Source organism: Artemia sp. Qi Xiang Cuo, chromosome 20 (assembly GCF_049724085.1).
Source record: "Artemia sp. Qi Xiang Cuo chromosome 20, ASM4972408v1, whole genome shotgun sequence".
In the NCBI taxonomy this organism is placed as follows: domain Eukaryota; kingdom Metazoa; phylum Arthropoda; class Branchiopoda; order Anostraca; family Artemiidae; genus Artemia; species Artemia sp. Qi Xiang Cuo.
The window spans coordinates 46,472,957-46,485,016 of record NC_142813.1 but is presented as its reverse complement, the minus strand read 5'-3'; the positions used below and the strand labels follow the sequence as shown (position 1 = coordinate 46,485,016).

Below are 12,060 nucleotides of genomic sequence, written 5' to 3'. Positions count from 1 at the left end.
ACTTAGTGGTCATGTCAATCCTAAAACTTGGTCAAACTGACTCAGACTCTAAGTAGACAGGCCTACTTCGAAAGTCTACTTGAATTACAATAGAGATGACTAAGATTTTCGGATCGACTCATAACAGACAATCTCTACTGAACTTGCTGATGAAGAAGAATCCTAAGCCTAATTTTCCTTGCCATAGAAATTCTCAGGTAGGTTGACTAGGTTTTAGGATTGACATTTGACCACCAAGTTGCCTGAAAAAACTGAAAAAAAAAATGACTGTGGATTGTCAGTTTAATTTACCTATATTGATATTTATTCCTTAAAATAAAAAATGGGTAAAAAAAAGAATGAGAAAAAAGTAGTTTACTTATTTAAAGTACCAAAGACAACTAAAATGAAAACTAATTCATTAAATTGGTCAAGTGCAAACTTACACAGCCATATACACCTTAAATTAGTATGAAAAACCGATAATTCATTTTTTAAGGAGATAGATCACCAGTTTACATAATGCATTCCAATACATAAGTTTGTAGCCAATTTCAAAAATAAAGAACGTGTGCTGATAAACAGCAGAAAATGAGCAAAAACAATAAATCAGCATATAACCTTAGGAAGTGTTTCTTTCCTGATTGTTGCAGTAAAAGAGAATCAATTCCATTAGTTTGTATACCCAAAAAGGAGTTTGAAGAGTGGGCAAGATTGGTGAGTGAGCATTATGGTCCAGCCAAGAATAAATATTTGTCTCCCTTCTCTCATTTGCCCAGCCATAATCTTTGTGTTCTTCACTTTCGAAGTGAAGATTTTATGTTGGGACCTACTTCAAAAAAGGCTTTTTCAATGAAAAAGAACTCAAAGCCATGTTTTTTCGAAAGAGCAAGTGTGAATCTAGCAATTGTGGTTGGAATTTGTGGCCCTCCAGGACTTCTAAACTATGAAACAGTATACAGGGAAATAGTAACAGCTCAAGAAAAAGTGTCCAGACACAGTCTATTGCTAGTTTTGCAGGATAGTGACGTTTGCTGATAGCCTGCTTTGTGTAAGCCTAGGCTAAGATACCTAGTAGCCTAGGCCTATGTGATTTGCTTGAACATTTAACAGAATACAACTGCATAACTTGTAAATAATACTTTCCTATAGTTTTAGCCTAATATTTGAAAAAACCTATAGGCCCTAACCAAACATTAAATCAAGAGAAAATTTTGTTAGTCAACTATGTGGCTAATAAGCAATTACAAGGCAGTTATTTGTGGTAAGATGTTGCATCAAAATAATCAAACCAGTCTTTAAGGTCAAACTAGTGTGTAGAAAGGGATTGAAGTAAGTCAACTGGCAGGGTAATATCAATGCAGTATGATGCTTTCTGGCCTAAATATTTGAAAGATAAATAACATCTAAGCCTAGGTTGATCTGTGTAAGAGTTTAAATTAGGGTCTGAATAGTTTTCTGTACTTTAGAGTCCACTTAGGTCAATAAGTTCAAAAGTTCATAGCCATCTGGGGAAGGCACCTTTTGGACAACCAGTAAAGGTTATTCTTGCATTAGGGGTTTATTTACTAGTAGCAATTACTCCATGTGTTCCTGACTTTTTCAAGTTGTAAGGAGGCCTAATTTTGTGTAAATTTAGTAACTCAATTTCAGTAAAAGTTATAATCCCCTTTGCTGGAATCCCAACTTGCCAGTTGATTTTCAAAGGTTTGAGCCTTACAGATGGTTTGAGGTAACCCTTGGATCCTTTCTGATTAATTAAGAGATACGTGATCTAATTAAAATAGATCAGAGGATAGAAAAGGGCTGAGATCACCCTTGTAAATAACTCAAGATTTTGTTAGAATTTATCATATTTGGTGTTTGGTCTCATAGTTTTGTCTGTATATTTTGTTTTAGTAAGGATGGGTCTGTCTAAATAAAGGATAAAATTTATTAAAGAATAAAATTATCTAAGAGTAATTAAATTTAAGAACTCCAATGACCTTCCCAAAAACATAAAATTTGTGGAATAAGCTTTGAATAGCATAAGGTTTAGGTGAAAAAAAAAACATAAAACAAGGATTAAAAGCTATAAGAGCTTTTTTGCGTCCCCTATTCCAATGTAGTGTCTCTTGGAACTTAAGCTTGGTGTTTATAATAGATCTGACACCCAGAAATTGGAATTTCCTGGACTACAGTTTTGCGTACCCCCTACTTGGATCCTTCTAACGTTATACAGAAGTCTGTATCCAAGAGGAGAACCCTATATTTTACTTGTCCTTTCCCAGCTGTAAATACAAATGGTGGTCTTGATGTTATACAGAGAGACTAAGAAAAAACGAGTACTATTGAGCAGACAGAGAGTTTAAGATCTTTCCAGTTGAGGGAAATCCAATCCAGAAACTTTTCCTAATCAACTTTAAGATTTGCCTGAGATTCAAGGAACACTGATCCTTCTACAAGAAATAATTGCAAAATACCTTGCTTTGGGTTACTGCGAAATTTGTAAACAATTGATATGGTTATTCCAAATTTTGCCCACTTTCAAACCCTTTTGATTTACCATCTTGAAGTACATTAACTAGTCAAATAAAACTTGTAATTTTGGTGCTTCCATTTTTAACCAAATTAGCAGGGTTTACCTAATTTGATAATTTAGATCTAAAGACTCTATAACACAATAGACCCAAGCCTTAACTAATTAGCCAAGTGTAATTTATTCAGTTAGAATACCAGAAGCCCTAAACCTAAGATAATCCCTTTTTTTGGTGAATGGCATGTGGACAATGGAAGACTCACAGACACACACACAATATAAGACTATTCAACTCTGAAGAGAGCCATTGGAAGGTTTACATAATTAAAATTACAACGTTTCTCATCTTTTATTGAATTTACTAATAAAATTTAGTTGTCACAGAATTTTGAGTACCAATTTGAACTACTGCCTCAGTTTAACATGCTACCAATTGACTGATTGTTCCTTTAAGAACTCTGGGTAGCAAGATTTACAAATATAATTTAAAACATTTAGAAGGAACGTTTAGAGGGATAGGTTTACCCAGAGCCTGCTTAGAGCAACAATCAGGCTGAGTTTCTAGTCCTAAAAATAGGGCAATCTCAAAATCTCACAGGTGCAATGGAAGGGGAGGATTTTATATAGAATACATTCTTGCCCATAGGAAAAATTCTCTACCTGGAGATCTAGAAATAGAAAACTCTTAAAGTTGTAAAAAACAGACAAAAGACTCTCAGAGATAGTTTGTGCTCAGTTGTAAATAACAGGTGATATTCTGTCACTTAGAAACAATACCTTAGTTTCTCTTGGGTTACTAACAACAATAACCAACTACGCTTGAATAATGGGGGTTACTAACTCTGCTTGAATAACACTTATTTACTTACTAGTTTTCATTGTATGTAAGTGAAGCATTGTACTGCCAATATGCAGTCCTAAGAATCCATGGCTCTAAGAAATTTAGGTGGAAAGCAGGGTGATGTGTGATGCACAGAGGGATGCAAGGTGTGGTTGTTGGTGCATCTGGATCCTTGTAGCTCTCTAGGAAGCCTTTTACTCTTTGTTGTTCTTGGCAGCAGACATTTTCTGTTTTTGCTGGCCAGACTTTGCATTGGAGACATGAACACCTACAAGAGAACCAATTGTAGTTCAGGAAACTTGGTGGTCATATGTCAATCCTAAAACTTAGTCAACCTACCTGAGAATTTATGTGGCCAGGAAAATTAGGCTTAGGATGCTTCTTCATCAGCAAGTTCAGTAGACATTGTCTGTTATGAGTCAACCCAAAAATCTTAGTCATCTGTATTGTAATTCAAGTAGACTTTCCAAGTAGGCCTTTCCACTTAGAGTCTGAGTCAGTTTGACCAAGTTTTAGGATTGACATGACCACTAAGTCACCTTCTTTTTTTAATATAGTTTTTGATGGTTTTTAAATAATACTAAAATATCCGGCTCTACATCCACGTAAAAATGCCCCCCCCCCCGGGGAGAACCTTTAGGCAATTCAATCCCGGTAAAACTTTACCCCAGACAATTGCCATAAACATTTGTATCGAAGTAGTTGTCATAGGAACTTCTAAAAGGGCTGATTCGATTGAAAACAGAAAGGGCTGATGCCTTTTTAATAGTTGAAAGTGATTGGAGGGAAACTAATCCCCCTCCACGCCCACCCCCCCCTTTTGCCTTTATTATTAAAAACTAAATGTTGCCATAAGATTAAATCAAAATTCACTGTGTTACTGCTAATTTCCAATAAGACATCTAAGCAGTATCCCAAGAACGACTGAGGGTATTATGTTCAAACTTTCAGAGCTACTTCTGCTCTTAAAATTTAATCAAATCAAAATAGCGTAAGTGTATCCAAGCTATCAAAGAAAGTAAACAGATTTTTTTTGCGAATGCTATCAAGTTCTCCATTTCAGGTCAACTAGAAGAGTTATGAAACTAAATTAAACACTACTATAGGTGTCCAGATTTTTAAAAGGGTGTATGTTGTTAAAAATTGCCAAAATTTTTCTCCAGCATACAAATAGCAGGCCAAACTATAAATTCTTAAAATAACGAAAAGATTTAAGTATTATTTTCTTTTGCCCTGAAAAAAAACTGTGTCAATATAAAACGAACAGAAATTAATTAAAAACACGTTTTCCACAATATGAGTTTTTCAAAGAAAAGTAAAGAACTCCATTAAACAAAAAATGAGCAAAAATAAAATCAAATAATCTACCAAGCGTGAAACTACCACAAACCAGCATCGATAAATAAATGAAACCCAAAACGAACAGAAATTACAATGAACAACCGAGTCAAACTCAAAAAGAGCAGAAATTAACATAAGGGTCTCATAAACCCATATGCCTTCCTAAGGCCAGAACATAATTTGCACTTTGATGAAAAAAAAAAAAAAACAAATGAATTTGCACTGTCAGTTTAATATACATATACTGATATTTAGTAATCAAAATGTTAATATTATTTTATTTTCTAAATTTATAAAAGTAAAAGCATTTATATTTTTTCAGCAAAGTGCAAATTATGAACCACAAAGAAACTGCACCACTGTAACTGAACCACCCCGTTCAACTGAAACCCCTTATAACGGAACCCCCGTGCAAATGAGCCCTCGTGTAACTGAACCACCTGGCAACCGAACCTCATTTAACTAAACCTTCGTATAACTAAACCCCTGTGCAACTGAGCCACCGTTCAACTGAACCCCCGTGCAAATGAATCCTCGTGTAACTGAACCACCGGGCAACTGAACCCCATTTAACTTAACCCTCGTGTAACTAAATCCCCCTGCACCTCAAATAGTCAATTCACCAAAAGGAAATATGTGCACGTTCAGGCCTGGATTTACGACTAGGTCCCTAGGCCCGGACCTAGGGGCACATAATGCCAGGGGTAGCAATAAATTATCATAGAGTAATTTTTTCCTGACAAAAACTGGACTGAAGTGATTTATCGTCGCCAGGTGCATTCTGCCGCCACGCTTCTATTCACAGAAAACTGAATTTAAAACAGCACAGGAATTCCATGGTCACTTATAAACTGTAAGGTATCTCCCAAGATTGGTAGTTGAGAGTTCGATACTGCCCCTAGACTTGGTTCAGTTTGCGTTTGTTGTATTCTTCTCTGTTTATCTATTTCAATGTGTTGACTACATTACTTTATTGCAATCAACTTTATTGTTGAATTAAAAAGTTGACTCAACTTTATTGCAACACATTCAAACCAGGGATAGTCTAGGAATTCTCTTCCAGGGGAGAACAAGCCTGCAAAAATCTTTAGAGGTATGAATGGTTCTTGTCAGATGAAAGGCCTTTGGGGGTAGGTTATCTCTGTTTCGAGTGTGATTAGTGCCCAATTCTATTCAAATGTGTTTTCTAGCTTTATTGAACTGTATCAAAATAAAGACATTTTTGGAGGAACAACAACCCTGTGGAAATTTTGAAATACAGAGTGGTCTTTTGTAAGAAATTTATATTTTTGTGTGGGGGAGGGATAGAATATTCAAAGATTTTTTTTTTTGGGGGGGGGGGACAAAGATAAGAACAGAAATATCCAAGTTACAAATTTTGTTTTTGCCAAAAAAGAGTTCCTTTTTGGATGAGGGACATCTCTGTTTATGTGTTTCAATGTTTTGACTATCCAATTCTATTCAAATAAGTATTCTAACTTTATTGAAATGTATTCAAACTAGGGATGTTCAAACGGATTTTTTCAGGGGGAGGGCAAGCCCGCAAACTTTTTTTAGGTACAAAATATTCTTTCCCTGGAAAAAATTGAGGAGAGGAATATTAAAAACCCTATGCCATTGATAAATGCCCTTATTTCCCCCATTGACCATCCCCACGGATGTTCGATCCCTGAGGAAGACTGAGTTGAAAGCATTATGGACAAAACATTGATCAAGATCCATAGCATAATTATTTTCCCAGTATTTTTGTGTCAAGCAAGAGGCAATTTTTTTTATACAAGCCTGCTTCGAGGCCCATGTCGATTGCTTGCCCACCCTAAGGTTTGGCTGAAATGGCGCCTCTGGATAGAGAAAAGGATACAGAGAAATAAAGAAAAAAGAGAGGAATTCTGTAAAAATTCCTTAAAATTCTGGTTTGCTCGATTTTCATCAAAATTGTAGAAGAATGGCAGGATTGTAGCACATATGTGTCATTTAACAGTGCACATATGTGTCATTTAACACTTGACAACAGTACGGAAGATAACCACGAAGTCTTCAAATTTTTACTAAGAGGTAAAATTCTAGTTTAGCTACTTTTTGCTCTCTTGGAAAGGGGTTAGGTTAGGAAAATGAAAATTTCGGTAATGAATCCAGGGCAAAAAAAAATACTATAGGAAGATATTGTCAAGCTTCTATGTTAACCCTCTTATGATTTCTAAGTCTTAGAAATGTCCCTACTTGACAGGTCTGTACCTATTGAAATTTTTACAAAACATCATTTTACCTTAATTTTAATTCATTTTCTCTGGTTTTAGTTCTGAAAATGCATTTGCTATTGTTTGAGTAGAATTTTGAGCCATATTAGTTGTTTTTTTTTTTTCTAAATTTAGGAAATGTATTTTCAGATATTTGAAACATCATAAATTAAGCTGAAAAAGTTTTGTTGTACTTGATTTAAGAAGAAGATCTATTTTGCAAGGTTTTACTTTTATAATATAAGGATTTTTAAAGGTCATCTAAGGTCAGGGCCCTCTAGAGAGAGAAGAAGTGGAGGAGGTACTTCAAAATACCTTTCCAGTACATACTTAGTCATTAGACCAATCCCTGAAAGTTTTGTTTTCCCAACCTAACCCCTTTCCAAGATAGCAAAAGTAACTGAAGCAGCTAGAATTTTACCCCAAAAAGCTGTATGCCACTGTAGTTACGGTGGTCACCAATGGCTCTGAAACTTGGCCGATTTGAGAGGCTGGTGAGAATATTCTCAGTGTTTATAAAGAATAGTTTTCGGTACTCATTCAAGTGACGGTATATCTAACAATAAGCTGTGTGAAAAATGTGGTTCAATCCCACTTGCTTGAGCTATAATGAAAGAAAAACTATGATGGTTATGTCACGTTAAATGGATCAAGAATGATGCCAAGTCCAAGGAAGAGCAATGAGGCTGAACACGCCCCTACTTGGCACGCCCTTAGGATAAATTATTTTTGCAAGTTCATGGGTAGTCTAGAAGATTTAGTTGAAAAAAGTTGTTTTTCATAAATGTATATTGTTAAGTTATATTTTATTAATGCAAATAGTTAACTTACCAGACTGCATCTTGCTCCAAAAGTAAGGATGCAGATTTAAATAATAAACCTCAGTCTCTTCGTTTCACAGTACTGATCGGCGTTATCAATTGACCCCAGTTGGAAAATGTATTTTTATTTATAGTTGGAAACCATTTACGGCTAGATAATTTAGTAAAATGAAAATGTTGAGTTAATTATAATGCTTTGAAAGCTTTACAGTTGGGTGAAAGGGCTGAGACTATATTTGATCTTATTTTATTTTATTGATATACTATACACTAATCATATTTCTTAATTTATAATATTTTGATTTGTAATTTAATATTTTAGGCATGTTTCAGTCAAACTATATTTTTAATGTAATCTTTTAACTCACAAAATAAGTTGAAGAAGCAAGCCCTGGTCTCTTCCAGTTTTTTTCTTTTCTTTTTTGAGAAACTAATTTACAAATTTACTTAAATATGAATACATTTTCATAATATCTTAGAATGAAATTCTCGTATATGGCTTTCCCGCACAAGCTAACCTTGTTCTACTTCTGCTGTTCGTACCATATTTTTATGAAGATACCTTATGTAATCCAGTTGTTATAAAACATTACAGCTTCAGAGACCAAAATATTGAAAATACATACTGAAGAGTTTTACACAATTTTCCAATTACCGCTAAAATCCCAATTAGAATTTCCCAAATAACCAATTGTCCTCGCAGTATATATATATATATATATACATATATATATATATATATATATATTATATATATATATATATATATATATATATATATATATATATATATATATATATATATATATATATATATATATATATATATATATATATATATATATATATATATATATAAATCAAATATAGATTTTTACCCGTCGGTACAACTGAAAAATTTCTGAAAGAATTTTGAGCTGCTTAATATTTCCATTCCACTATAATTCTTTAGCTGTAATATATCTCTACAATAGAATTTTCTTACCGATAAATACATTACATACATGTGTTTAAATACATTGAAATACTTCATAGAAAAAGGAAAATATTGCCGTTATAAATTGCTGAAAACTAAGGTCCTAGCAGCATTTACCACTCCGAAGAAATTTCCTGGTTGGGCTGATGTTGACCTGCCTTGCCTTTTCCACCTCTGTACTGGTAGATATGAGTGTGTAGTATTTTAGCTGTGTAGAGACCCCCTTTAATTACTTCCTACCCCCTACCTCTTTCAACCACCTCTACTACCACCCCCTACCCCTGCACATTAGGGGGTGGTGGTAAAGCATAGCATATAATAAATACATAACCTAAACTAACCTAGGTACCTTTTTTCCTCCTAAACCCCAAAAAACTAAAGCTTAAATATAGTTCCTGGAGTGAGAATCCCCTTGTTTATAGAGCATAAGATAGGAAACTACTGGGTATTGTTATCTGATCTTTGCTTTTCTCAAGTTGCATTCTTGTACGTTGCCCAGATATTAGAACAGTACCAAAAAAATTTAATGGAACAAAAACAGGAATTATATTAAGAACAAAATTAGAGAGTCATGGTTTCTCTGAATGACAAATGTTGATAAAATAAAGCAATACTAATAGATCATTATATGTCATTGTTATTATGTAATATATATATTCACTATATGTGTATTATGAATCATATACAATATATTATTGTATTGTTTGTACTTACCAATGTACACTGTTTATTCTAATTCAGCATTAGGCCACATAATTTTGGGGTGCCAATTTGGTGGGGGGAGCAGTTGCCTCAGTTAGACTTTGAAAAATACCTTCTTATTTCTATTTTGCTACTTTTTATTTTATTATGGCTAACTGTTTATTTTTGCCCCATTTACATTTTAAGAATTGGAATCACTGACATAATTACTAGATACAAATCAGCAGCACAACTGGGTTATATTTTGTTTAGTGAGGAGCCTGAATTAAAGACTCTTACTTAGTTACTTCATAATAAATAAATTACTATAGTTAATAGACTTAGAAGTTGATACCATGATCCTATACTTTTCTCCCCCCTTTTGGTAGGCTATATACCAAAAATATAGTGTTGATTTATAGTTCAGGGTATATTTTTCACCATTATGGAGGGAGGGAGGGGGGATAAATTTCTATTGGAAATGAATTTCAGCCCCCCCCCTATATATGCCAATTCAGGGTTAGGTTAGGTATATATAGGGGGGGGGGGCTGAAATTCATTTCTGATAGAAATGCTTATTATATTCATAATCAGCATAAAAAAAAAGGCATCAAATGGTGTATTCACTTTATTCCTAACCCAATAGTATGATTTGGTAGATATTTACCAGAAGGGGGTCTTGATAAATTTTGCTATATATGGATTCACAGTCAAATTCTGACTATATTTGTGTCTGTTTTTTAGGCTAGACCATCTTAATATGAGGTTAGGCTAATCAGAAAATTTATCTCTTTTGAAATGGCCTAGTCTAAAGAATTTTGTAGTGTATCTTTACAAAGGGTGATAGAACAAAACTAACAGACATGTGGTCTAAAACTGTATCCTTTCGTTTGTAAGCTAAAGAACCCAATTGTGAAATAGATCTTGGTTACCTACCTATCTAACGGCTAGGCATAGGCTAATCTACTTGAAATGAAGCATTTTTTATTCTATTGCTTACCATGATAATAAATCTTCAAATGAACTTCTCGGCTCCTCTGGAATTGCACTATGATCTTGGTGTGTCTGTATATCTATTGATACTTGGGTGTCCTTGAATTTATATTTCAAGTTGGGAGCTGTGGGCGCTATGGGTTCTTGGGCGCTAAAGTAAATGTTTTGGGTTCTTGGGCGCTTTGGGCACTGGGCACTAAAGTATCGTCGGTAAATTCATTTCTGACAGAAATGATTATTATATTTGTAATCAGCATAAAAAAGGCATCAAATGGTGTATTCACTTTATTCCAAACTGAATAATGATTGGGTAGATATTTACCAATGAAACTATCAGGGGTGGTTCTACAGGCAAAACTATGTCACAGGAAGGCATTTTGAAGTTCTTACCTCCACTCCTCATCGCTCTGGAGGGTCCTGACCTTTAAAAATAAATGTGTTATAAAAGCGAAATGTTATAAAATAGATCTTCTGCTTAAATGAAGTGCTAAAAAATTGTTTTCAGCATCAAAACATAGCTCAATCCCAATTTATAAGGTTTTAAAGATATGCAAATAGGCTACATTCCCTGAAATAAAAAAAAACCATTGATATGGCTAAAAATTCTACCCAGGGGTGATCGTATCGACCCAGTGGTCCTAGAATATCATGGGAGGGCTCATTGGAACGGAAATAAAAGTTCTAGTGCCCCTTTTAAGTGACCAAAAAATGGAGGGCAACTAGGCCCCCTCTCACGCTCATTTTTTTCCAAAGTCGCCCGATCAAAATTTTGAGATAGCCATTTTGTTCAGCATAGTCGAAAATATGATAAGTATGTCTTTTAGGATGACTTATTCCACCGAAGTTCCTGGGGGGAGTGCTGAAAGTTGTGAACTTTACCCAATGTTAACATATAGTATTGGTTATTGGGAAGTATACAGACATTTTCAGGGTTTTTTTTCTGGTAGGTGGGCGGGTGGGGTCGAGGGTTATATGGGAGGATCTTTCCATGAAGGAAGTTTTCATGGGGGAAGAGACATTGCTATGAAGGGGGCGCCGGATTTCCCATCATTATTAAAGAAAAAAGATCAGAAATTAAATAAAAAAAAACAAGTTTTTCAACTGAAAGTAAGGAGCAACTTCAAAATTTAAAACGAACAGAAAATATTACGTATATGATTGGGTTCACCCCCTAGTCAATACCTCGCTCTTTAAGCCAAAGATTTTTTAATACTTTCATAAGATCTACTTATTCTAATTAACGGCCTTTGTGATTAAAGGGTCATTTTTAAAGAATTGGAACAAAATTCGAACTTTAGCTTAAAGAGCAAGGTATTTACTAGGGGGCAAACCCCCTAATATACATACTAAAAATCTTTGAATGTAGAAGTTCGTTACGTAAGTTAATTCGTAAGCTACGTATATTTATTACTAATAAAAACGTTCGTAAATAAAATTAAACAATTTTCGCGAAAGCCACTTAACCAAATAAAAGTAAAATTAATATGCAAATTTTGTTTTAAATATTCATGTACGGTGAGCCAAAATCAAAACCTTCATCAATTCAAAAACGTTCAAAAATTAAATAAAAAAACAAGTTTTTTTTTCAACTGAAAGTAAGGAACGATGTTAAAGCTTAAAACGAACAGAAATTGTTCCGTATATGAAAAGGGGGCTGCCCCTTCCTCAACGCC

General features: G+C 34.2%; 2 protein-coding genes across 3 annotated transcripts in view; both read right to left on the bottom strand.

The window, feature by feature from the left end:
* LOC148940284 (uncharacterized) overlaps positions 1–3,395 on the bottom strand; it is a 37,294-nt gene extending 33,899 nt beyond the window's left edge. Inside the window, exon 1 of the mRNA XM_089106271.1 lies at positions 3,367–3,395. Coding sequence (XP_088962397.1) covers positions 3,367–3,394 — 28 coding nt within the window. The 5' untranslated portion in view covers position 3,395. The remainder of the gene's footprint in view (positions 1–3,366) is intronic.
* The window catches only part of LOC148940283 (uncharacterized), a 351,557-nt gene that overhangs the window by 303,459 nt on the left and 36,038 nt on the right, over positions 1–12,060 (bottom strand). The gene's annotated exons all lie outside the window — the stretch shown is intronic.